The 27,504-nt window shown below is 43.2% G+C and overlaps 1 protein-coding gene across 1 annotated transcript; it reads left to right on the plus strand.

The window, feature by feature from the left end:
• The first annotated feature begins 1,897 nt into the window (after window positions 1–1,897).
• On the plus strand, window positions 1,898–27,504 carry MANEAL (mannosidase endo-alpha like). The gene is made up of 5 exons (XM_072136738.1): window positions 1,898–2,159; window positions 19,774–20,339; window positions 20,451–20,560; window positions 23,971–24,047; window positions 26,557–27,504. Exons 2-5 carry the CDS (start codon window positions 19,865–19,867, stop codon window positions 27,191–27,193), a joined length of 1,299 nt encoding a protein of 432 aa, XP_071992839.1. The 5' UTR covers window positions 1,898–2,159; window positions 19,774–19,864; the 3' UTR covers window positions 27,194–27,504.

Here is a 27,504-nt window from a genome sequence, read left to right on the forward strand (position 1 = left end):
ATAGCGCACTGTTTTTGATAAATGTGGGCTAACAAGTTGCAACAACAAGCATGAAGGTTCCCTATAATTTGACATGTTGTCCATGGTGCTGAAAAGCGCTGGATAATCTCATAACTGATGAGATGATAGATAACTTTTCACCCCTGGAGAGATTGCAAATGTGACTGTGGCAATCAGTTCCTGGGACACTTCTGGTCTTACTTGATATTCTACATGACCACCTTCCCATTGAAAAAACTTGCCCATGATACTGTACGGCATCATGTTCCAGACATAGGGGCAGATGTAGTAATTGTTGCAGATCATTTATAATGAGTTTGCGCCAGAAAGAACAGATGTTTCCGACTATCCCAACTCCTCCGTCTTTTTTTTTTTTTTTTGCGCAAGTGGGCGTGGCCTAACTTTTCCACACTATCCATCACATTTATGTGTATTTTGTCAGAATTTTTAGCCGCAAATTTTGCTGCACAATAGACCAGGAAAAAAATGGTCAGAGATCAAAATTAAGGCTCAGTCCATGTAAGATTTCGGCACACATATCATTGATGTCGGCATTTTTATGGCTCACGACTGATTATTACATCTAGCCATTATTTACTTGCGTCACTTTAAAACATCGGGCTGTGCTTTCCGGAGACTGATCTCCGATGCCAACAGTCGTGCTTGCGCTAGAATTAGTAAATCCCCCAATAGGCCTGCTCGTCTTTTACTTGCTGGTTTATGCAGATGTGTCAAGTTCCCTGAGACTCAGTGGGGGGGGGGGGATTTATCATTGGGCTTTTATCTATGTTTGGTGTTCTTTTGGCGCAGTTGTGGTACAAATGCTGTTTTGTGACTTTCTATCGCGCCAAATGAACACTCACTCTCCTGCGCCTAAAGCATGTGCTATGGATATCAATGCAATGCAATACAAACGAATTATCCAGCAGCGTCAGAAAACCTACACATTTAAAGCGCTTTCTCGCGCCCTTATTCATGGCTGATGGACAAATGTGTTTGTTGGGGGAATAAATAGGTAACTTGCTTTTTTCTTAATTACACACCTCAACAAGCACTACTGAAATTCGGATCTCTGTGCCAAACACAGCAGATGGGTAAAATACCTTATGATTATTAGTATCAATGATGTCCAAACTAGTCCAGTGTCACACACATATTTTTCCTTATAAAGTATCTTAGGTATATTTTCCTGTTGCTCTATCACAGTTGAGCTGTGATATAGTTCGCATACTATACTATACTTATATACTATATAGGTATATAGACATTTTTTGGTTCTTGTTATAACTAAGTATTAGTTGGAAGTTTATTGTCAGATTTACATTCTTTTTTAAATATTCTGCACAAATAGGGTTAATAGATAAGTAAGTGATATGAAACCCAAAATTGTGTTATTAAAAACTAAATTTTGTTCTGAAAAAAACAAGTCCCCCATACAACTATTGTGACAGAAACAATAAATAAAAAATAAGGGGTTAAGTCAGGGGAACTCTATTCCATTTTGTGTTTCACTATAACATTATGCACACATTTTGTCACCAAGTGCTGGCTGTGATGAGCACTTCCTGTACCACCCATATGGGTAACGTCCATGCCAGAGACATCTCTGCCCTTCTACACAAGTTCTTCCAGGCACAGTCCACATAAAGCTGCCTTCTGTTCACACTGCGGAGAGCTCACATGGACAGCACCATTGCCTCAGTGTAGGGGTGTAACAGATCACAAATCTTCTACCACCCCCATCCTGTCCTATACAGCACTGTGTATCACACGGCAACCACAGTATATATTATATGATATACCAACACACTATAGTCACTGTAAATGAGCCATAGTGTAGGTGCATGTAACTGTGCACCTGTTGATGTTCCCCCCTGTAGGTGATGGTAGCGCCGGGTATTTTCTTGTCAGAGCATTGTGCTGGATGGACACAGGCTGGGAAGTGCGGGATGAGCAGGAGTAGCAGCGTCTCAGATGTGGTCCCGCAGCTCCTCCTCCTTGAGGACAGGGTCTCTGCCGCCAGTGTAGCCCCCCGTACTGCACCATGACTGGCATCTCCAAGCTGCATCCCCCCGCAGTGTAATCCGAGGCAGCTCACAATGGACACCATCTGCATCCTGCAGCCCTTGGGTGGACTTGGCCAGTAGTGGTCGTGTAAGGTAGGTCCAACATAGCTCTCTCTCTCTATATATATGTATGTATGCACATGTGGAAATTGTATCCTCATTTCTAGTACATAATAATATTCTCCTGTATTATCTGTAGTATCTGCATGTATTCTCTAGTAAGAGGACATTTTTACATGGAAGATGAAATACAATTACAGCAATACTATTAACCCCCTGCAGCCTCAGGACCTAGGTGTTAGTCTAGTCACATCGCCAGCCCAGGGGAAAACATCTTTACCAGATACAAGGCTCTGATATTCACATTGTGCCAGGGTTTTGGAAGCAGCGCCATAAAGGTGAGGGAAACTACCGCCACACAGTGAGGGACACTACCGCCACACAGTGAGGGACACTACCCCATACAGTGAGGGACACTACCGCCACACAGTGATGAACACTACCCCCATACAGTGAGGAACACTACCCCCATACAGTGAGGAATAGTACCGCCATACAGTGATGAACACTACCCCCATACAGTGAGGAATAGTACCGCCATACAGTGATGAACACTACCCCCATACAGTGAGGAACACTACCCCCATACAGTGAGGAGCACTACCTCCCATATAGTGAGGAATACTACCCCCATACAGTGAGAAACACTTCCGCCATACAGTGAGGAACACTACCCCCATACAGCGAGGGACACTACCTCCATACAGTGAGAAACACTTCCGCCATACAGTGAGGAACACTACCCCCATACAGTGAGGGACACTACCACCATACAGTGAGTAAACACTACGCCCATCCAGTGAGGAACACTACCCCCATCCAGTGAGGAATACTACCCCCATCCAGTGAGGAACACTACCCCCATCCGGTGAGGAACACTACCCCCATCCGGTGAGGGACACTACCCCCATCCGGTGAGGAACACTAGCGCCATCCGGTGAGGAACACTATCGCCATCCGGTGAGGGACACTACCCCCATCCGGTGAGGAACACTACCGCCATCCGGTGAGGGACACTACCCCCATCCGGTGAGGAACACTACCGCCATCCGGTGAGGAACACTATCGCCATACAGTGAGGGACACTATATATATATATATATATATACCCTGGGGTCACTGGTAGCATAGCACAGCCACAAGAGATCCACTCCAAGGGCAATATATATGTGGCCATGGACAGCTGTCATACAATTTGGGACACTAAACAATAAGGACCTATAGTTGTTTAGTGTCCCAAAGCCACCTTACTGCTGCCTGGGTAATACACAGAGCAGCTCCTGCCCTCCTCCTGTACTCATCTGTACTGGGCGCTGATGATGTATGCCCTAGGTTCGCCACCACTGGTCTATGGCGTGTAGGCGGATGTAATGGCCCTATTGGGAAACACATCCAGTTGTACGGACCAGAGTGCTTGAGCTGAAATAGCCGGATAATTTAAAGGGGGTGAGGTTTTTTTTTAATACTAATGATCTATATAGGTCAATAGTATGAGATTGGGGGTGAGGCATTGTCTGACTTGCCCACCAGAGGACCAGATGAACCTCTGGTGGGCCCTAGTTCAATCCAGTACTAAACCCCAGAGGTCCAGTAGCAGAAGACAACCTAATTTGGAGGCTGTTAATGTCTATTTCTTCGGCATAATGAAGAGTGGCCATCCAGATTAATTTTCTCTGCTGGGCCTAGGGAACCCCAGTCCGACACTGTAGGTGACTTCCTGGCAGAGGATAGAGGACTGTGCCAGAAGCACAAGTAGAAGACGCTAATCATTCCAGGTATCAGACCCCAGCAATCTGATACTAATGACCTATACGGTGGACTGCTAGTGTCAGAAACATCCCCATGCCACACAACAGGGGGCAATTCGGCCTTTTATTATTTATTCCAATAAATTTTCTTTGGCAATCTTCTGTCACAAAACACCCTTTAGAGCAGTGATGGGCAACCTTTTGAGCTTGGTGTGTCAAAATTCGCCAAAAAACCGAGCATAACTCGGGTGGTGTGTCACCTTGACAAAAAAAAACATAATTTTGTGATATTTATAGTTTAAATAACAAATATGTATAATTATTTAACTTCTAGGGTACTTTAACCGTAGGTTGTCTGATTGATCCTACCATGTACTACATTATGGCAGTATATGGGGATTTTCCCAATCATCTATTACTATCTGCAAATCGCACATTGTAATAGATCGGTTACAATCAGACAGGTGTGGAAATGCTTAGTAACCTGTGAACTTTCTGTCATGAAAGTTCACAGGTTATAGCGAGGGCGCAGGCGCCGCTGTCTGCATCTCCCTCATGCCCTCTTGGCATGGAGAAGGTGTGAGGAGCAAAAGATTCGCAATGTCTGGGCTTGTACATCACAAAACTGACCTGATGACTATCTTCTATCATACAGTGCACTGACCTTACTTACTGTATGATGAGAGTTGTTGTCCTCCCTTGCCCCTGCTAAGGAGATGGTCAGTGTAGAGGTGGCAGCTGCTGGGACATCACACAAGGCAGCAGCGATGTGACCTCTGACTGTGATGCCACCCTACACCCACCACAACTATCAGGAGCTGCAGAGGAGCCTCCTGGGTGTTTGGCCGGGTCACCTCTCCTGCTGTGCCCCATGCTGATACCTGTGCTGACTGGAGACACTAGGCAAAGCTCACACATGGGGAGGGGCCGGCCCGGGGGAGGAGGAGGAGGAAGGAGTGCTGGAAGCTCAGTGCAATCTCTCAGCCTGCACCTGGTCATGTAGGTTGAAACTTAACTCTCAGGCAGCCGTGTGTCAGTGAAAATGGCTACGCGTGTCAGCACTGACACGCGTGTCATAGGTTAGCCATCACTGCTTTAGAGACACACAACAAGTTAAAAAAAAAAAAAAAAAAAATCATTTTTAGACATTTTGGGGTTTATATATGGCAGCAATTCATTTAGAAGAATATTTTTTTATAATGATGGAAATCCAGAATTATTAATTATTGCATTTTGTTTTGTGCAGAGTTTTATATTTTTATAGGGTGACATCATAGTAGACATGTTGTACAATATTCAAGGTTTATTAATCCCAATGTTTTTAAGAGTAACATGTCATCCCTGGCAATTACGCATTTGACATACATTTAGGGAAGGGAACCAATCACATCTCTACCACCAAGCTGGATACCAGTACATATATATTTTCCTTCCTGAAGGAATATATGTTTATATACATACACACACATATGCACCAAGACTTTCAACATTTTCATGACTTGCACAGAAGAAAACTGGGAGTACAAGCCATAATAAATTCCCCCCTAGAAGAAAAGCTTAGGAACTATACAGGACCCATAGGGTACCATCTTTTAAGGCGAGGAGACCAGTACTAGGACAATAATTGCACTAATTGATTTAACAATAGGGCTCAACGGCTTTTCTTTAGTCCTTTGTGTGTATGGTATATACATACAATATATATATATTTATATATATATATATATTTCACAAACTTGCACGGTACACATCCATCTGTACATTGATATGAAATAGGTCAATAACAGTTGATTCAATGAAAATGAAATTCTACAGATAAATTCTTGATAAACACATTGACGTTATGAGAGTGACTGAGCCATTATGGGGGTCATTTACTAAGGGCCCGATTCGCGTTTTCCCGACGTGTTACCCGAATATTTCCGATTTGCGCCGCTTGTACATGAATTGCCCCGGGTTTTTGGCGCACGCGATCGGATTGTGGCGCATCGGGGCCGGCATGCGCGCGACAGAAATCGGGGGGGCGTGGCCGAACGAAAACCCGACGTATTCGGAAAAACCGCCGCATTTAAAAACCGAAAATGTGTCGCTTGGGGAGCGCTCACCTTCACCTTCTATGGGATGGTGCATTCCGGGGCGTTAAGATTATTTTCGGCGCTGCAGCGCCACCTGGTGGACGGCGGAGGAACTACCATCTTAAATCCCAGCCGGACCCGAATCCTGTGCAGAGAACGCGCCGCTGGATCGCGAATGGGCCGGGTAAGTAAATGTGCCCCTATGTGTTTAGACCGCATTGTGATATACAGTACAGTATAATTATACTGTCTTAAGTAGCTGGATTGTTGCTATGAGAAGAAGAAGTGGTGAAGGTGCAATAATTATTGAGTACCAGACTGCCTGGAACATACTGTTACATGATGGAGCTGTATTATTTACATAAAACACAACACAAATAGGTCTACTTTCAAATATTGGAGTATTGAAATTTAATTTTGAATGGTAATTTCTGCAGTGGCTCTTCAGTCTGGTTTCTAAAATGGGATTCTGCAAGAAGACATCCAAAAAACTCAATTGGACACAAAAAGGTGGGTGTAGTGATAGGTCAATTCCTTTAGCTACTTTGGGGCATAGGGTTAATAGCCCTGCTGTTATTGCCAGACACATTCAGCTTCATGATATAGGGCTTCATGCACATGACTGAATACTTCACCGGGGCCAGATTGGGTAAATCACGCAGCTCGGTGGTCCTCACCCTCTCCTTTCCATAGGAATCTGAGCAGCCACATCACAATTCAAGCCAAAAATGGGATGTGCTCTAAAAATCTTGCAGTGCCCTTGGCTCAGTGCAGACACTCAGCTCAAGGAGACACTGGGGGTCATTTACTAATCGCCCGATTAGCGTTTTCCCGACGTGTTACCCGAATATTTCCGATTTGCGCCGATTCTCCCTGAATTGCCCGGGATTTTGGCGCACGCAATCGGGTTGTGGCGCATCGGCGCTGGCATACACGCGACGGAAATAGGGGGACGTGGCCGAACGAAAACCCGACGGATTCGGAAAAACCGCCGCATTTAAAACAAAAAATCTGTTGCGGAGCTTGCACTTACCTTCACTCAGCCTGAGCTGGTGAACTCCAGTGCGTTCCGATGCTTTTCAGCGCAGCAGCGCCACCTGGTGGACGTCGGAGGAACTACCTTAATAAATCCGGCCGGACCCGAATCCAGCACAGAGAACACGCCGCTGGATCGCGAATGGACCGGGTAAGTAAGTCTGCCCCACTGTGTGCTCACTGCACCATGATCTCTTTGGAGGCCATGATCTGGCCGCAATTTGTGCAGCCAGATCACAGCCCCCAATTTGGTTGTGTGAATGGTACCTAAGGACTGTGAATATAGGGTAAAGGCTTCTGAGTTAGCCCAGCCACTGACTGTCCATCTTTGGATACATAATTAGGTTATATTAATATTGATGTCTTTGGATAATTGGCATGTATAAGATAATATTTGTCTAAATTTGTCACTGCAGTAATGAATGGGTTAAAAATGAGTTAAACCGATCATCACCCCCCCCCCCTTCTCCCCCGATAACACCACAGGGAGCGACGATCTTCACCATTGCATGGGCGCCACCATCTTTTTGATGACCGGAAAACAAAAACGACAACTGAAGAGGACGGCACCTCGAGTGATAACATTAGGGCAGAGGTCGCACTAACATTTTTCCAGAAGGGTAAAAATACTCCTCTCACCATTTTTGAGGAGTATTTTTACCCGAGGAGGATTATGAAAATTTCTGTAATACACATAGCACACATAGCGCGCACACACACTACGCTCACAGGACACTGCACACTCACACACACTACTGCACACTCACACACACTACTGTACGCTCACAGGACACTGCACACTCACACACACTACTGCACACTCACACACACTACTGTACGCTCACAGGACACTGCACGCACACACACACACACACACTACTGCACACTCACACACACTGCACGCACACACACACACACACTACTGCACACTCACACACACTGCACGCACACACACACACACACAGGACACTGCACACACACACACACTACTGCACGCTAACAGGACACTGCACACACACACACACTACCCGCTCACAGGACACTGCACACTCACACAGGACACTGCACACTCACACAGGACACTGCACACAGGACACTGCGCACGCACACACAGGACACTGCGCACGCACACACAGGACACTGCGCACGCGCACACAGGACACTGCGCACGCGCACACAGGACACTGCGCACGCGCACACAGGACACTGCACACAGTACACTGCACACTGCACACAGGACACTGCACACAGGACACTGCACACTCACACAGGACACTGCACACAGGACACTGCACACTCACACAGGACACTTCACACAGGACACTGCACACTCACACAGGACACTTCACACAGGACACTGCACACTCACACAGGACACTGCACACACTCACACAGGACACTGCACACACTCACACAGGACACTGCACACACTCACACAGGACACTGCGCACGCACACACAGGACACTGCGCACGCACACACAGGACACTGCGCACGCACACACAGGACACTGCACGCACACACAGGACACTGCGCACGCACACACAGGACACTGCGCACGCACACACAGGACACTGCGCACGCACACACAGGACACTGCACACAGGACACACAGGACACTGCACACAGGACACTGCACACAGGACACTGCACACTCACACAGGACACTGCACACAGGACACTGCACACTCACACAGGACACTGCACACAGGACACTGCACACTCACACAGGACACTTCACACAGGACACTTCACACAGGACACTGCACACTCACACAGGACACTGCACACGCACACACAGGACACTGCGCACGCACACACAGGACACTGCGCACGCACACACAGGACACTGCGCACGCACACACAGGACACTGCGCACGCACACACAGAACACTGCACGCACACACAGGACACTGCACACAGGACACACAGGACACTGCACACAGGACACTGCACACAGGACACTGCACACAGGACACTGCACACTCACACAGGACACTGCACACACTCACACAGGACACTGCGCACGCACACACAGGACACCGCGCACGCACACACAGGACACTGCGCACGCACACACAGGACACTGCGCACGCACACACAGGACACTGCACACGCACACACAGGACACTGCACACAGGACACTGCACACTCACACAGGACACTGCACACAGGACACTGCACACTCACACAGGACACTGCACACTCACACAGGACACTTCACACAGGACACTGCACACTCACACAGGACACTGCACACTCACACAGGACACTGCACACACTCACACAGGACACTGCGCACGCACACACAGGACACTGCGCACGCACACACAGGACACTGCGCACGCACACACAGGACACTGCGCACGCACACACAGGACACTGCACGCACACACAGGACACTGCACACAGGACACACAGGACACTGCACACAGGACACTGCACACAGGACATTGCACACTCACACAGGACACTGCACACTCACACAGGACACTGCACACTCACACAGGACACTGCACACACTCACACAGGACACTGCACACTCACACAGGACACTGCACACACTCACACAGGACACTGCACACACTCACACAGGACACTGCGCACGCACACACAGGACACCGCGCACGCACACACAGGACACTGCGCACGCACACACAGGACACTGCGCACGCACACACAGGACACTGCACACAGGACACTGCACACTCACACAGGACACTGCACACAGGACACTGCACACTCACACAGGACACTGCACACTCACACAGGACACTTCACACAGGACACTGCACACTCACACAGGACACTGCACACTCACACAGGACACTGCACACACTCACACAGGACACTGCGCACGCACACACAGGACACTGCGCACGCACACACAGGACACTGCGCACGCACACACAGGACACTGCGCACGCACACACAGGACACTGCACACAGGACACTGCACACTGCACACAGGACACTGCACACAGGACACTGCACACAGGACACTGCACACTCACACAGGACACTGCACACTCACACAGGACACTGCACACACTCACACAGGACACTGCACACACTCACACAGGACACTGCACACACTCACACAGGACACTGCACACACTCACCCGGTCCCGTCGATCATATAAACGCAGGCAGCATTTGGAGCAGGACGGGGAGCGGCAGCCCCGCTGCCCACATGCCTCGCCCGGGGCCTGCGCTCTCGCTGCGGGTCTCTCCTGCCCGCCCCTGACACTGAGTCACGTGTCCTGCTGAGCGGTCCAGCGCGCGCTGCGATCGCTCTATAGATATTTCCCTCATTTGCAGCGCGCGCTGAACTGCTCAGCCTGCGCGCTACAGGGAATAATTGCCATGCGTTCTTTTACGCATGGCAATTATTTTGGGGGGTAATGGCGCCTCATCACGCGTCTATGACGCGTGGTGAGGCGTTAATGCGACCTCTGCATTAGGGTAATGAGATTGTGTCTAGGTAAGTATTGAAAGGTGCTCACCTGTTAGCCAAGTTTGCAAAAAGGAAATCAGGGAGCCTCTTACCCTGTGGATACCTCTTGTAATGGTTAGTTCAGCAGCTCCCAAAGCACTCCAGCAACCCGTAACCCAAGAAACTGTAGGCAAGTAAGTACTAAAGCAGAGAAAGTGAGGCTTTAACCAATGCTGAGGGCTGCGCTCGTAACCAATGCTGAGGGTTGTCCTCATCAAAACATGATGTAGAACTTAAATCAATTCTTTTTTATTTATATTTCCGAGCTAAAAAAAAATCCAAAGTCTAGTGGTAACACGTTTCAGGATTAACCCTTCGTCAGACCAAAACTGAAGATAAATAATAATTTAACTTCTCTGTAATGTAATTTTATTTATTCATAATTTTAACATGAGCCCTCTTCGTGCACCTGACGTGGTGTCGGGAAGGGGTTAAACACATGAACATTGGTGTTAGGTTGTGTGCTAGCCATTGTTTTAACAGATATCACATGGCCTCATGTACAAGTGCTTCTCAATAAATTAGAATAAATCAGAAAAAAGTTATTTTTATAACTATATATTATATAGAGTCATTTTATTTATGTTAATGTTGATTATTATGGCTTACAGCCAAGGAAAACCCAAAAGTCATTCACTAAAGCCCCTGCACCAGTTTTCTGTCGGACTATGCACGTTCTTTTATGTGCAAACTGCTTGAACATGTATTTAAAAAATGTCCTCCCCACATATGTGTCAAACACGACCCGACACAACACAAATTTCTGCACATAAAGGGGCGATTCGGTACACAATCGAACCGGCCGCAGCGTTTATCGTGCAGAATCCGACAGAAGTGTGTGGCATGCCCTATGTTAACCCCTTAAGGACGGAGGGTTTTCCGGCTCATTTCTCGCTCTCCAACTTCAAAAATCCATAACTTTTTCATTTTTCCGTGTACAGACCTGTGTGAGGGCTTATTTTGTGCGTAACAAATTTTACTTTCCCGTAATGTTATTTATTTTAACATGCCGTGTACTGCGAAGCTGAAAAAAAATTCCAAATGTGGAAAAATTGAAAAAAAACCGCACGTGCGTCACGTTCTTGTGGGCTCAGTTTTTACGACTTTCACTCTTCGCTCCAAATAATACGCCTACTTTATTCTTTGGTTCGGTGCGATCGCGGTGATACCAAATTTATATAGGTTTTATTGTGTTTTAATACATTTTAAAAAATTAAACGAATGTGTACAAAAAAGAAAAAACATTTTTTGCCATCTTCTGACGCTAATAACTTTTTCATACTTTGGCGCACGGAGCTGGGGGAGGGGTCATTTTTTGCGAAATGAGGCGACGTTTTCATTGCTACCATTTTGAGGTCTGTGCGACATTTTGATCATTTTTTATTTCATTTTTTATGTTATGTAAAAAGGTGTAAAAGTCGCATTTCGGACATTTGGGCGCCATTTCCCGCCTCGGAGGTCACCGCCGGCCGTAACCGTTTTTATATTTTGATAGATCGGGCATTTTGGGACGCGGTGATACCTAATATGTTTGTGATTTTTACTGTTTATTATGTTTTATATCCGTTCTAGGGAAAGGGGGGTGATTTGAACTTTTAATATTTTATTAATTTTTTTTATTTTTTAAACTTTTTTTTTTATTTTTTTTTTCACTATCTTTTAGACCATCTAGGGTACATTAACCCTAGATAGTCAGATCGCTCCTACCATATACTGCAATACTTCTGTATTGCAATATATGGCATTTTTGCAGCACATTCATTACAATGAGCCACTGGCTCATTGTAACGAATCTGCAGCTGCCAGATAGCCTCGTGTCAAAAGAAGACACGAGGCTACCATAGCAACCGATCGCCGCCCCCCGATGACGTTCGGGGGCGTGGCGATCGAAAAAAAGATGGCGGCGCCCACGCGCCGCCGTCTTTTAAACGCCGCCCGCGACTTTGCGGGCGGCGTTTAGAGGGTTAATAGCCGCGATCGGTGCAAGCACCGACCGCGGTTATTAGCGGTGGGGGTTTTGTGCAATATGCAAAAACCCCCACCTCTGTATGAAGAGGACTCAGCCCGTGAGCCCTCTTCATACAGCCCTTATACCTCTGCGCCGTAGAGCTACGGCGCAGAGCGTTAAGGGGTTAAAGGTGCAACAAAAAAGTCTGTTCACTCTGTCAGGGCAGTGCAGGGAGTGCCAGATTCATTCAGAACGTGGGCCAGAAATCCTGAATCTGGAGCACCCTGCACACTTCATAGGCAAACTGCACATAGTAGTCTATATAACATAGGCTTAAGAAAAGGCCATTCAAATATTTGGGGGGTTCACAAGGAGTGGACTGCCGCTAGAGCCACCACACAGACGTATCCAGGACATGGGCTACAAGTGTCACATTCCATGTGTCGAGTCTCTCCTGACCATTAGACAACACCAGAAGCGTCTTACCTGGACCAAGGAGAGAATTAATTGGACTGGTGCTCAGTGGTCCAAGGGGATGTTTTCTGATGAAAGTAAATTTTACATTTCATGTGGAAATCAAAGTCCCAGAGTCTGGAGGAAGGGTGCAGAGGCACAATCCAAGCTTCTTGAGGTCTAGTATGATGTTTCCACAATCAGTAAGGGTTTGGGGAGCCATGTCATTTGCTGGTGTAGGTCCACTGTGTTTTGTCAAGACCAAAATCAGCGCAGACGTCTACCAGGAAATTTTAGAGCACTTGATGCTTCCCTTTGCCGACAAGCTTTTTGGAGATGGAATTTTCATTTTCCAGCAGGACATGGCACCTGTCTGCACTGCAACATGTACCAATACCTTTTTTAATAATTAAAGTATAATAATAATTCCTTTATATCGCATACACAGATTATGCAGTTTCAGTGTGCTTGATTGCCCAGCAAACTCACCTGACCTTAACCCCATAGAGCAGTGGTGGCGAACCTATGGCACGTGTGCCAGAGTTGGCACTCTGAGCCCTTTCTGTGGGCACCCAGGCCTTCACCCCAACACAGAGTTTGCCAGCTAGGACTCAAGGCTTTCTTCTGTGATCCTATACAGCCCAGGACGTGCCTAGCTCAGCACTATTTTAAAGCAACATCCTTGACTACCAGGACTACAGGAGGAGCAGGAAGGATTGGATAGAGATGGATTGTCATTTCAGCTCCTGCTCTGGGTCCCCTGATTCTTCCTCTTCAGGGGACCATGGAGGGAAGCTACAATCCAAATTTCTCCATCTTTCTATTGTATTGGTGAACTCAGGACACCAGTATGATTAAAACATGTGATATATCAGGGATAAATAAGTTACTGCTTAAATTGTCATGTTGGCACTTTGCGACATACAAGTAGATTTTGCTTGTAGCTTGGGCACTCTGTCTCCAAAAGGTTTGCAATCACTGCCATTGAGAATCTATAGGGCAGTTACGGCAAATGTATGGCACGGTTGGAGGCAGTGGGATGGACAGGGTTTAATCATATGCTGGGGAATGATGCAGAAGCATATGATAACTCTCCCCTCCCCCCAATGGGTTTGTTCTAAGCTTGCATCATCTATTCAAGATGTTGACATTTATTGATTGTCCTGTGGATAGATAGCAGCACTGGATGATGTAACTGGCCCCCCCTTGTTTGACAATCCTGAGACCAGACAGTGGCCTCAGCAGCTACTTGACCAGTGCAGCTGGATAGCAATGCTGTGGATACAAGGAGTCCTTCTCACAGCTCTGACCAGCCATGGGTTTTCCAGTATAACTGTATTTCTAAAAGATTACTTTTATGGAAGCTTCTCAGGTGTGGGCATTGATTCAACCCTTGTTAATGGGACTTCTAGTGGGAGTCTAGGAGATGGATTGGTGAACAGGCCTGCGCCTTCATTAGCATTGTATACCCTTGCAGTGTCAGAGATCTACAGTCAGCACATCCTTTTAATAGATCCGCTCATAAAACTTAGCAGCAGAGAATGTGCTCACTTCAGCTATGCCTGGCTAGCTGTGCTAATAGGAGCGTAAATCATCCATATAAATATGTTCCTGATCTATTGATTTTGCATTTGAAAACAGTTCTGCAACACAAAGCATCAGCTCTGAGCCCCTGCCTGCTGCACTGCAGTGAATGCTGATGAGCAGCCACAATAACTGGAGGCCATCCCCGACATTCCATTCTATGTATGGATCATTCCTAATCCTATTCTCTACCTTCCAGACATTTCTTTCTGTAGTTTTACATAAAATCAAACCAATACAGAGAGGGGAAAGGACCTTATTGTTACCACCCAGGCAGATAATATATGTATATAGTTTTGATAATTCCCCCCCTCTTCTGCTGTGTGTATGAAAAGTTGACAGGGTCTATAACAAGGTGGTAGGACCAGTCATGATGCGGAGACCATGTGACCCAGATTTGGAGCATCTTTTCAAGGCACAGAAAAGAGAGTCCTTCTTGTTCCTTGCACCAAAACAATAATATTAAAAGGAAAGTTACTGGTTACATACATAAGACGCTCCACTATTATGTACAAACAGAGTTCTATAAGGAAGAGGCTTGAAGAGGTGAAACCAAGGGTTGGGCGAGGTTCTTTGGTGTCATCTGTACCAGAGATATTTTAATGATATTCATATTTCCAAGCTCTTTATGTAAGTATTTAACATAAAAAAATCTTTAGAGAGTGAGTCAACCACTAGTTGATTTTATTTTTCTGTTTTATGTGGTTGCAGACTGATTCCTTCTATCAGTTTTTCATAGTCATATATGTCTATATTTGTCATATCTATATCTGACTTCACTAAACATTTGCTAAATTAATGGGTAATCTTGTATATACGGTAAATAAATACAGTGCTAAATATATCCCATGTAACCACATTCTGAACAACTGGGAGACCTACTGATTATTTGAAGGGGGGATCCCATTTTTTCAGATGTACTGGGCAGGCCAAACTTGTATAAGTTTCATGGCAGAGTGTATCAGTTTCATATACAGTAATGGAGTGGCACGATGCATGCTTGGCCTACTGCTTTATTCATTTAGAGGACAGAAGCCTTGTTCTAATAGTCAGATTCTATTGTTTAGCTTGATATATCCTGTCCTGTGGGTGAAATATAACACTAAATATTTGCACTCCTTACAAAATTACCAAAAACTCAATTGACTGCACTAAAAAAGCACCAGGAATGAATTTCCCATAATTCAGCTTTATGATCACCTCCACTTATATTTGAATGGCTGCCTGAGAATATGTTCTGTTGACCTAGATGGCAACATATGGGGGACGATTTATGGTAAGACAGCGCACAGTTAGACTTGGCTGTGTTATGCTGCACAAGATTCATATAAGTGTCTAATGCTGGATGATACATCTTTTGTAGTTTAAGACTGTCTAGTCGTACAAGGACAAAATTCTGTTGGGTCAGCATTATTTTTGGCGCACAGACTGGTTTGGTGTAAGACCATGCCCCCTTTTCATGGGTCACGCCCCTTTTGTTGAACTAGTCATAGGAGTGCCAAAACCCTTTATAAATATGATGTTGACAATCATTTAGAGCAAATTACAACAGAATTCTGTCATAGACAGATGAATAATTCTACCCCATTATGTAGTATCCTGTACATTACTTCCTACAGTTTGCAAAAGTGGAATATCTGCATTTCAGACAATGAGATACAGAAATACTGCATTGGTCACACATTTGATATAAATATAATTGTGCGTTGCTATGGGGATAAGCTGTGCATGTATTCTTAAGGCTTAGGAAATAAAATGCTTCAGTGTAAAAAATCCATCAGTATGAGGTTGGCAGTCCTCCATTCTGCAATTATCTAGTAAAAGTGGTAAGATGCAGATTACGTGTGCAGCGGGGCTGAAAGATGAGTAGGCTTTGGAAAACTGACATCAATATCTGTGATCTTGGTGTTCTCCCATATCTCTTTAGGTGAAATTAAAATTGCAGTACTGTACTTTGTGAATTCCCAAGACACTTTTACCACATGTTGGTAATTTACTGTTTGGTTAAAACATGTCTTATTTATTGGTATATGCTGGTACAAATTTATGACGGTTTGGGGCCCTCTGGGCCACCAAGAAAAGGCTAGGCATTTGTATTCCCGAATGTAACTTTAAGAGTGAATATCTCCGGTTCTCTTAAAGGGAACCTGTCACTAGGAGACCCAATTTTAGCACTCCCATAAAGCATAGTACATACACTGCCAAAGAGTTTTTGTATTAAAAAAAATATGTCATATAGTATCCTTCAATGTGCTCTGTGACTAGGCACTTGTCCCCTGGGAGTGGCTAAAGAGGAGCTGTCCCCCCACCCTTGGGAAACCCTGCCTCTATGTGCCCTTTTCAAATATATGAATATACCCATCATTTGCCCCCTGCTCCTCTATAGCCACTCCCGAGTGATGGGAGTTATTCATATATTTGAAAAGAACACATGGAGCATCGGTTGAGTTGAGGTCTGGAAAATGTGGGGGCCAATCCAGCAACACTACTTCATTATCATCAAATAATTTCCTTTTCTATCCAAACCAAGCCGCTCTATGCTCCGGGTCATTGTGGGGAGATTTATCAGTGCTTGTACACCGTCTTCTGTACACACTCATGTATGAGATAGCCAAGATGATTGCCTAAAAAAAGGTGGTACCCGCATGAGTCTCATGGATGTCTTCAAGGGACAATAGTCATTTTATTTCCATATAAATGTACTAACTGAGCTGTTCATACAGTTATTTATACAGCTTTATAAGGGGAGATAAAAAAAATAAATAAAACACGTTTGCTCACCTTTTTCTGCTCCCCTTGAGTCCTTTACTTAAAAGCTGTACACGCCGACTATGAAGCAGGCAGACATAATGTGATGACATCATCATTTGCTGGCTTCAGAGCCGGCACATACAGCCTCTGCACACAGAATTAAAGAAAAAGACTGCCGGTACCTCGGAGGAGTCGGGAAAGGTAAGTGTCGGAGTACTGTGCCCCTATGCTGCTCTTCTGACTAGCCCAGCGGGTCTTGTGTTTAATACCTTTGCTGTAGGTCAGTGATGGCGAACCTATGGCACTGGTGCCAGAGGTGGCACTCAGAGCCCTTTCTGTGGGCACTCAGGCCATCACCAGAGTTGACTCCAGGTATCTTCCTGCAGTCCCAGACAGCCCAGGACTTGCTGTGCACAGAGGTATTTTAAAGTGACAGCTGTACCTGGGACTATTTTCTGCTTTATTGGTGTCCTCAGGTGCTGGTATCAATGAAAACTGTGACAGAGAAGGGAGTATAAATCACAAATAGAATTTCTGTGTTGGCACTTTGCGATAAATAAGCGGGTCTTTGTTGTAGTTTGGGCACTCGGCCTCTAAAAGGTTCGCCATCACTGCTGTAGGTGATTGCAAGAAATGGAGTCTGAGTTCAAAGTCACAACTCAAAAAGTTCAAAATATTGTTGCCCTTTTGCTCGTCTTTGTGCAAAATGGACATGGTCATGGGCATGAAGGTCAAATGCACCCTTTCTTGGCCAGTTTCACAGAGTTGCTGGAGAGTGACTTACTGTAAAAGACCGCATAGTGGCCCCTGCAGCCATGCACAAGGATCACTGAAACACACAAATTATTCATTTCACAGCTTTTTCTACATAGAATGTCCTGGTCAGATATAGGTCTGCAAATCGGATTTAAGGGAAACGTGTCACCAGGGATCTTATTTTCACTAAAGACAGGTTGTAGAAGTCAATTACACCTGCAATATAAATCTGCCGTTCTGCCTTCTCAAAGTATTTACATTATAATATAATTGTGTGTTATAACATTTCAGTCGTTGCCTATGGAAAAGCTGTTTTGTTGAACAAGCTATGGCTCCAAGATAAATATTGTGCTGTGTTAGCAAATTTTCTATTTTTGCATCTTTTTATTCCTGAAGTTTTATGTTACATCAGTTACAGCACAGTGCCTTTAAAAGATATGAATTATATATGGACATGTACTATACAAGAAGGAGAAGGATGAATAAGTGCTATGTGATCAGCTTTCAGTCTTCTACGGTGTCCCTGCATTGTGACTTGCCTTGTGACTGTTCAGTTTCTCTCCTGTTACTTAAAGATTCAGTGAAATTCTATATTAAGAGAACTTTAGTCTTTTCACATGCAATACAAGCCACTCAACAGATGTTTATTAGTAGTCAGAATAATTGACAAGATGTGGATATTGTGTTATATAGCAGCACAGAATTTACTAATATTTCCCTAATGTTATATTAAAAGATTTATTAAATTATGTTGTAATAAAGATTTCTCTATGGTTTTGTTTGAATGGTATCTTTAGTTGTTTTATTAGAAAGGTTGGTATATTCAATGGTTCTTAAACCTTTTGGCGCAGAGGAACCTATAGGGAACCTCTTTCAAGTAATGTTAAAGGGTTTATTCAATATTTGACATGTATCACCTATTGATAGAGGGTATGAATGTCATTTCTGGCAGGTCCACTGATCAGGTGTCTTTGCTCTGTTTAATGCCATTCATGCCATTTAATGCCATTTTCCAGAAGAGTAAGAATGCTCCACTTACTATTTTTGAGGAGTGTTTTTTTAGTCAAGAGTATGAAATTTTAAGAAACACAAATAAATAACTCCTAGGCGTATACAGTGTTAATAGGAGGGTCTTAGTATGCAAGAAAAGCATTACAGCCAGTGTTTTCTCAGTATTTCTAAATAGCCAATTGAGACCATTGTAGTAATTTTACATCATTAAATAAAGGGTGCACAACCATTTTTTTTTCTCCTCAGCAATTTCAACCTTCAGAGCAGACTATGGCTCTTTAGCTGACGCCTCCGATCCCCCCTAGGCCAGACTATGGTTGACATCTCCAACTCCTGCTATCCACACTATGGCTGATGCCTCCGACCTGTCCAGACTATGACTGACGCCCCATACCCCCCTGTCCAGACTATGACTCATGCCCCAGACTCCCGTCCAGACTAAGGCTGACACCACAGACCCCCTAGCTCCGAAGGCCGTAGCTTAGGTCTTCAGTATAAATTGCTGATCTCTGAGGACAAGACTTTTTGCAGTGGCAGAGAGCAAGCTCTGTCTGTACCTATTACAGTCTGGAAGAGAGATAGGAGAGAATTGTCCTGTGCTGATTTAACCGCATAGAATTATTGTGGAGTAAAATTGCCTGTACAAGCATCATAAATGATCCTGATCCAGTGATAGTGGAGGTCTCAGTATCAGGAGTCTCGGCAGCTGTAGGGAAACCCCTTTTGCAATGTAGGATAGCTACTTGGTTGTTTTTGGTGATAGTTATTTTTTTTACTTCTTTCTTTTACAGATTTCTTTGCAAAACCTGATGGCATGATATTTACTTTGATATTGAAGGAAGGACATTCAGGATTTATAGATAAGTACATTGTTTATCGGAGATGGCAAGGCTTCGAAGAAAAGCATGTATCGCTCTTTTTCTTTTCACTCTCTTTATTTTTGGAACCATGATGGGCTTACGAACTCTAAAGCCCACAGATGGCTTTTCCGACCTGGCTCCTGGCCTAGAACTTATGCCCTTTGGAGAACAGGCAGAGAAACGGTCAGCTTCCAGTGATGTTATTTCTCAACCACTAGGCACTGCAAATGTGGCAGAACAAACTAAGGTGTACTATGATCTTCATGTTTTCTACTACATGTGGTATGGAAATCCTAAGTTTGATAACAATTATATACATTGGGATCATGTAATGGTACCTCATTGGGACCCAAAAATATCAGCAAGTTACCCCAAAGGTAGACATAGTCCACCTGAGGATATTGGCTCCAGCTTTTACCCTGAGTTAGGACCTTACAGTTCTAAAGATCCAGAGGTCTTAGAAGAACATATGAGACAACTTAGGACAGCTGCTATAGGTAAGTTGAGGAATCCTGTTCTGTTCCTGTTTTAAGGTGTTACATATATATAACTAAAGTGAGTGTGTTGTAACCAATGAAAACTGAACTGCAGAACTGTTTTTGTTAAAGGTGTGTTAGTGCTGTCTTGGTACCCCCCTGGTACAGCAGATGAGAATGGAGAAGCAGTGGAAAATCTGGTACCATTGGTTCTGGATGCAGCCCACAGATATGACATAAAGGTAACAGATATACTGCATACTGAAAAAGACCATATCTATATTAACTGATTTCTTAACATTTCACATTTTGCTGAGCATTGCTAAAGAGAGCCTGTTTCATCTATAGCGTACTACATTGCTGGGGAGGAGGCCTCTCACCATTTCTCTGTTCCACCTGCCTTATAAAGCTAATTGATGATTTTTGCATGTAATATAACATATATTTTTTCTTGTCTCTGGTCAACAATTTCTGTTAGTTAATATCATTTGCGGCTTGTCAGTCATATTTTCTACATCACTATTCAGCGGGCATGTGGTAGGAAGAGAGAGGAAAGACTAACTAGCAAGTGTAGGTAATAAACAGTTAACAATTAATTGTGCAAATCATCTACATGGCAGTCAGCAGACTGATTAGTTCATTGGGGTCCAATCACCCACAAATGGACTTCATAGTACTGAGCTGCGGGACTTGACTTTCGGCAAAACTCAGTACTATTACGTCCAGGTTCTGGCATCTGTTCCCACGCAGAGCCGATGCCAGAAGCTGCGGGTGTCAGCTGTATATTACAGCTGACATGAAATCTGTCAAAGGTTGTAGATTTTGAGTGGACTCTCAGGTTTTTCAGTTGGTGACAAATGAAGATGTTCTTCCCGGCCATATGGTTTCTTAAAAGAGGGCAGATCTCATAGGGAGGGAGGAAATGGAAAGATGGAAGTTGTTGGAGTTGAAGTTGGGAGGAGCGCCAACCATTATCTGCAGGTTTTCCCTTACACCACAATGAAATAAAAAATAGGCCCAAAAAAAGGGGGAAAAAATTCCAAATTGATATTTTTTAATCAACCATCAACCATGCAAAAAATAAGCCCTCTCCCAGCTACATTAATCAAACATTTCAAAACGTATGGCTCTTGGAAGGTAAGGATGTAAAAAGTAAATTTTTTTTACTCAAATGGAAAAATTTGCACAACTTCATTGTGCAAATGAAGGGCATTAAAAACCCAACCATATGACCTTGGCATCGCTGTATGCGTATTGAGTTTTTATGTCCCACAATAAATGTTGGAAAAACTTAAGATTTGCGGGTTATTTTTAATATTCTGTAGAGGATGGTTTAATAAAATTTTAACAGAAGGACAAATTAAACCCAAAATTGTACTATTAAAAACTACATTTTGCCCCGAAAAAAATAAGATCCCATACAGCTATAATCTCAAAAAAATGTAAAAAAAAATATAGCTGGGAGAATCAAGCAAAAAAAAGAAATGGCCTGGTCATTAAAGGAAATCTACCATCAAAATTGAGCATGATAAACCAGGGACACTAATGCATAGATCCAGACACCGTAACTGTGATCTAAAATCAACTATTACAATTATGTTAATGAGCTAGAAGGGCTCTGGTTGGCATTACCAGAACCTTTCCATGCTTCAGCTTCACAGGCTGTTTTACTGTGCAGGAGCACCCCCCCCCCCCCCCTCCATCCTCCTACTGTAGGAAATCAGGACGTGGATCACTCAGATATGATAAATGGCCGTGAATGATGAGGGAATGATGGAAATTGATTTAGAGTCTTAAAATCACAATGAGCTTCAGAATGAAGTCCCCCTTTTTCAAGTGTAAAATAAGACTCAAATAAATACAACCAAAATAAACAAAAAAAAATTCAAAACAAAGCAATGTTGAAATTTGGTATGTTAACAGCATGAGGTATAAATATGATACATGAAATCTATAATCTAAAAAGAAGTATTATGTATGTAAAAGAAAAAAATACATAGCCCAACAGAGTTTGATACATTTTCATATAATTGGGATACATGGTTTGCATAGTTATTCCTATAAATCACTATATGTACATTAGGAGATCAGTAAACTAAAGAAATGAATAAACAATTATTCTATAGGGGTTTGCCGCTGTAAAAAGTATATGTACTGTATGTCATGATGACTCACAAATAAATGAATTTATACATCCAATATATTATTATTAATTCATAGCAGGAAACAATAAATAACATAAAACATATCTAAAAATACAATCTAATATCAGTTCATAGCAGGAAATCATAAGTGCCACTAGGTGTATCAAAATATAACTTCGAAGTGGTGGAACAACATTTTACCTGATGCTTTGGGTCAGGTATACCTATGCCCAGAGCGATCAGGACTCGTGTCCCGGCCGTGAGATTATACATACTAGGAAGTGGAAGGGGCTTACGCCCAGTCTGTAAATAGACGCATGCGCAGCTGTCTTGCCCCACTGCCTCAATGGCGGCTTGAGGTCAGCGACTAGACGAATTGAATCGGCACCCATGCATACTAGAAGTTATCCTTATTTCTCCAACCTGATTGGGTAGCGGAGATGTAGGGAAAACCCAGCCACTGTATATTCTCCTACTGTGTATTAGAACTTCCTTTGCTGCAGCGAGATTACATCAGGGAGGGGGAAGTGCTGAGGGAGAAGATGGGGGCTCTAGTAACACTCCCCATGAGCCCTTTGTGCTCATTAGCATAATTTTAATAGTTGATTTTAGGAAGGAAGGAGGCCACGGATAACAAATATAAGGAGATTACCCCAGGTCACAGTGCCTGGATCTATGAGTCAGTGTCCCTGTTTTATCATGCTTAGTTTTGTTGGTAGATTTTAGGGTCTAATACAGGGTTAATGAAGTATATTACAAAAATGTTCCATATGCACATATCCTCTACATATTTTAAGACACTTTTTAATAATATGTAACCTTAAAGGAAACTTATGAGGAATATTTTATCAGCAGTAGATCTGATGGAAGATGCCTCCTGCCTGCCTCTGCCCTAATCTGTAATTTAAGCATTCTGGAATGTAACCTAACTTCTTAAAAACTATATTTTAGTAATATTGCCTTATGCCTCAATGGTTCCTTTCCATGGCTACAAATAAAAAAAACTGTTTGTAAACTTATATGCAACTATGTTCAATGAAGTCCTGCATATTCATGGGTTACTTGCACTTCCCTGCCTTTATGTTCATGATTGACAAGCCTTACTTCTACAGAACTTCTGTTATGTGGATTGATGTCATCTAAGGTCCTGTTACATTTGCACAGGGTACTCCATGTATGTGTCTGATCACATGAAATCACAGCAGCCTTGATGGAGGATGGGGAGGAGTAGAAGTCCATGGAGGCTGCTGTGATTTCATGTGATTCGACCATAGATGGGCTGACTAAGGAGGACATGCCCCCATTAATGCCAGGCAATATAAGATAAAGTTGATTTATGGGAAATGTGAAAATGTAGTGAGAGGTTCCCTTTAATAACATAAAACCTTTTTTATTTTAAGTTTTTTTTTTAAAGGATAGAAACACTGAAACTCAAATTCCCCCAAAACATTATGCATGTATTGTGTTAAATATTAACTAATAATATTGGTATTTTCTTTGAATTACAGGTGGCATTTCATATCCAGCCATACAAGGGACGTGATGACCGCACACTTCATGAAAACATCAAATACATAATTGACAAGTATGTTCTTATTACTATTATTTTCACTTGAAAACAAAGCAGTGTAGAGCAGCACCGTGGTTAAAGTTTTGGTGGGTGCAGGTCTTCGTAGGGGTTCTGACAGAAACCTCGCTTAACTAGTAGCAACGATGAAGCAGCACTCCAAGATGAAGAAAAACGGGTTTTATTCCACCATCAAATAGCAACGTTTCACCTTTTCCATAAAGGCATTATCAAAAGATAACTTTTGATAATGACTTTATGGAAAAGGTGAAACATTGCTATTTGATGGTGGAATAAAACCCGTTTTTCTTCATCTTGGAGTGCTGCTTCATCGTTGCTACTATTATTTTCACTTGTATATACTGCATTTGTGTATCATGGGCATGTGCATGAGGCCAGCCTATGCTTTCTTTCATGTGGGGCAAAGACTGCAACCACACACAGATCTAGAACTTGAAATTCTTAACTAAATAGAAATGGAAATACAACCAAAATTACACAAAATGCAGCTTTAAATGGTTTTATATTTATAAGGACCACAGCTTGCATTGACAGCTACACAGACGTAGTGGTGCTGTGCATATGTGAACAGGTGAAATCTACATTATTTTTACTGTTGTACCAAATAGAAGAATCTTATCAGTTACCAGTGACATCTATATGCTGTATATCTGTAGAGAGGTATGTCTATGAGTAATATTAAAATATAACCTTTATTCATAGCTGCATTAAAATGCTCCCAAACACCCAATGTGTAATGTGTCTTGCCTTCACCAAATTAAGAAGCGGCATCAATGTACATTCTTGTCAATATACTGGTATGGTCCTATAGTAGATAGCTAATATCTGTATACCAGGAGAGTCATAAAGGGTATGGCCATATATATGACCCAACCCGTTTCTAGTGGTAACAACCGGCATCAGGGGTCATTAGTATATTCATTCCTACATTGGATAACAGTAGGTCTAAACAAGCAACCAGCTTGGCCTCCTGCTGTCTCGTTGATACTAGCGCCATCGAGGACTGGAAGACACCTGGTTTTTAAATCTTATGGTGCTCCTGCAGTGGGCGTACTCGCCCTCCACTAAAACTAGTCCCGCGCTAAGCCCCAGACTATCCCAGAGCGGCAAGGTCCAATAACCATATTGGGTTGGGTCATATATTTTATTTTACAGTGTATTAGTAGGTTTAGCTTATACCAACAAGATTAGCACAGGGATCAGTGCAGTTAGTTAATGGAATTAAGGGTAATACAGGCCGTTTATGACTCAGCTAATATGTAAGAAAATTCACTATATATCTGTAGAGAGGTATAACCTTTATTCAAAGCTGCATTAAAATGCTCTCAAACACCCAATGTGTAATGTGTCTTGCCTTCACCAAATTAAGAAGCAGCATCAATGTATTAAGGCCTATACGTTCCTGTCAATATACTGGTATGGTCCTATAGTTCCTGGAATATACATATTAGCTATCTACTATAAGACCATACCAGTATATTGACAGGAATGTATAGGCCTTATTACATTGATGCCGCTTCTTTATTTGGTGAAGGCAAGACACATTACACATTGGGTGTTTGAGAGCATTTTAATGCAGCTTTAAATAAAGGTTATATTTTAATATTACTCATAGACATACCTCTTTACAGATATATAGAGAAATAGGAGAGGTGCTATCTTTGACTTATTTATTTTTGACATCTGTGTTCGGTCAGTTTTTTGGGGGGGACCCCTTGGCTTCCGTGGAAGTCTGTGACCCACACATATGAAATAGCAGTGCTCCATCAAACTTCTATCCCTATTCTCTGACCCTTGATTATATCCCGCACTCATCTTTATAAGGACAACCCAAATACTGCAGGAACCTTGTTTCCCCATTTACATCAGGGAAGCTTAGTTTGTTATTATGGATAATATAATTTCTTATTGTGAAATGGCAGGATATAAAAGTGTCCTTCTTTCCATTCTATCCATTAAGAACCCTACCAATTGTGCTTGGGAAGGCATAGGTGTTACCCCCGATTTATTGAAGAGTCCATATTTTGATAGTTTCCATGATACTAAACTTGCTTCATACCTCATGATGATGGAGCTGAGTAGCTTTGTAATTGTGAAGTATCAGGCCTCCCCCAATCTGATAATGATAAGCTATCTGAAGAGACTTCAGCATTCAGACATGTGCTGCTTCTTTTGTGTAGCTTACTATGCAGCACCATACATTGTATAGCGGCAATGCTCAAACCCTGTCTTTTAAATGGTCTGAGTTACAACCAGGTCATATGATCACAGGAAGTTATGTCACAGGCCTGGAAAGTGAAAGTGGCTATTATCTGAGCAGTATATAGTGGGGGTGCCAAAAGATCTGATATTGATCAGTAGACTTTAATATCAGAAATCCCCTTCAAATTACTTATCAATTGTTTAATATGAAGAGAGTTTGCATAATGCAGTTTTTACTATACTGTTTTGCACATTGCATATTTTGTATATTCTGTAGTCCAATGTAACTCTTCTATCTTTTTAGCTTTGGATCCCATTCAGCTTTTTACAGATACAAGACAAGTACTGGAAAAAACCTTCCTTTCTTCTACATTTATGACTCTTATCTCACGCCACCTGAATCATGGGCAAACCTGCTGACAGTGACTGGCTCCCATTCTATCCGTAACACACCCTATGATGCAGTCTTCATTGGCCTTCTGGTAGAGGAAGGCCACAAGCACGATATCCTTACAGCTGGTTATGATGGCATTTACACATACTTTGCCTCCAATGGTTTCTCATTTGGCTCCTCTCACCAAAACTGGAAAACTATCAAAAGTTTCTGTGACACCAACAATCTCATGTTTGTTCCAAGTGTTGGTCCTGGATACATAGACACAAGTATCAGACCATGGAACAATCACAACACCAGGAATAGAGTGAATGGGAAGTATTATGAAACGGCTCTTCAGGCTGCCCTCACTGTCCGACCAGAAATAGTTTCTATTACATCTTTTAATGAGTGGCATGAGGGCACCCAGATTGAGAAAGCTGTCCCAAAGAAAACCGCCACTCGCCTCTATTTAGACTATTTGCCTCACCAGTCCGACCTCTACCTGGTTCTAACAAGGAAATGGGCAGAACATTTCAACAAAGAGAAAGAACAATGGCTGATGTAACCCCAAACATCAACATTTTTACCTGGAAGAAGTTAAAACAATCCATTGAACCTGCTCTAGCTGAATCTTTGGGAACCTCAAGGAGTAGATGAGTCGTGCAATGCACCATACCAGTTTGAGGGAAGACTGACTAGTTGGCAGATGAAAATGAGGGGCAATTTTCTGAAATTTGATGAGAGAATTTTACATGAAATAAACTTGTGAAGAAAATTTTAAGACTGAATGTTGTTTTGGGGGCTACCCATTTAATCCATAGATGTGTTGAGTTCTTCATAGGAAGATATTGTTGCATTAAAGAGTTTCTTCGGCTT

The sequence above is a fragment of the Engystomops pustulosus genome, chromosome 2 (genome assembly GCF_040894005.1).
Source record: "Engystomops pustulosus chromosome 2, aEngPut4.maternal, whole genome shotgun sequence".
Lineage (NCBI taxonomy): Eukaryota > Metazoa > Chordata > Amphibia > Anura > Leptodactylidae > Engystomops > Engystomops pustulosus.

Bases quoted from the DNA above. Each gene is read 5' to 3' on its own strand.
- MANEAL (XM_072136738.1), top strand. From the start codon at position 19,865: ATGGCAAGGCTTCGAAGAAAAGCATGTATCGCTCTTTTTCTTTTCACT. The intron at 20,340-20,450 runs GTAAGTTGAGGA...TTTTTGTTAAAG, and splicing joins ACTTAGGACAGCTGCTATAG to GTGTGTTAGTGCTGTCTTGG. The intron at 24,048-26,556 runs GTATGTTCTTAT...CTATCTTTTTAG, and splicing joins ATCAAATACATAATTGACAA to CTTTGGATCCCATTCAGCTT.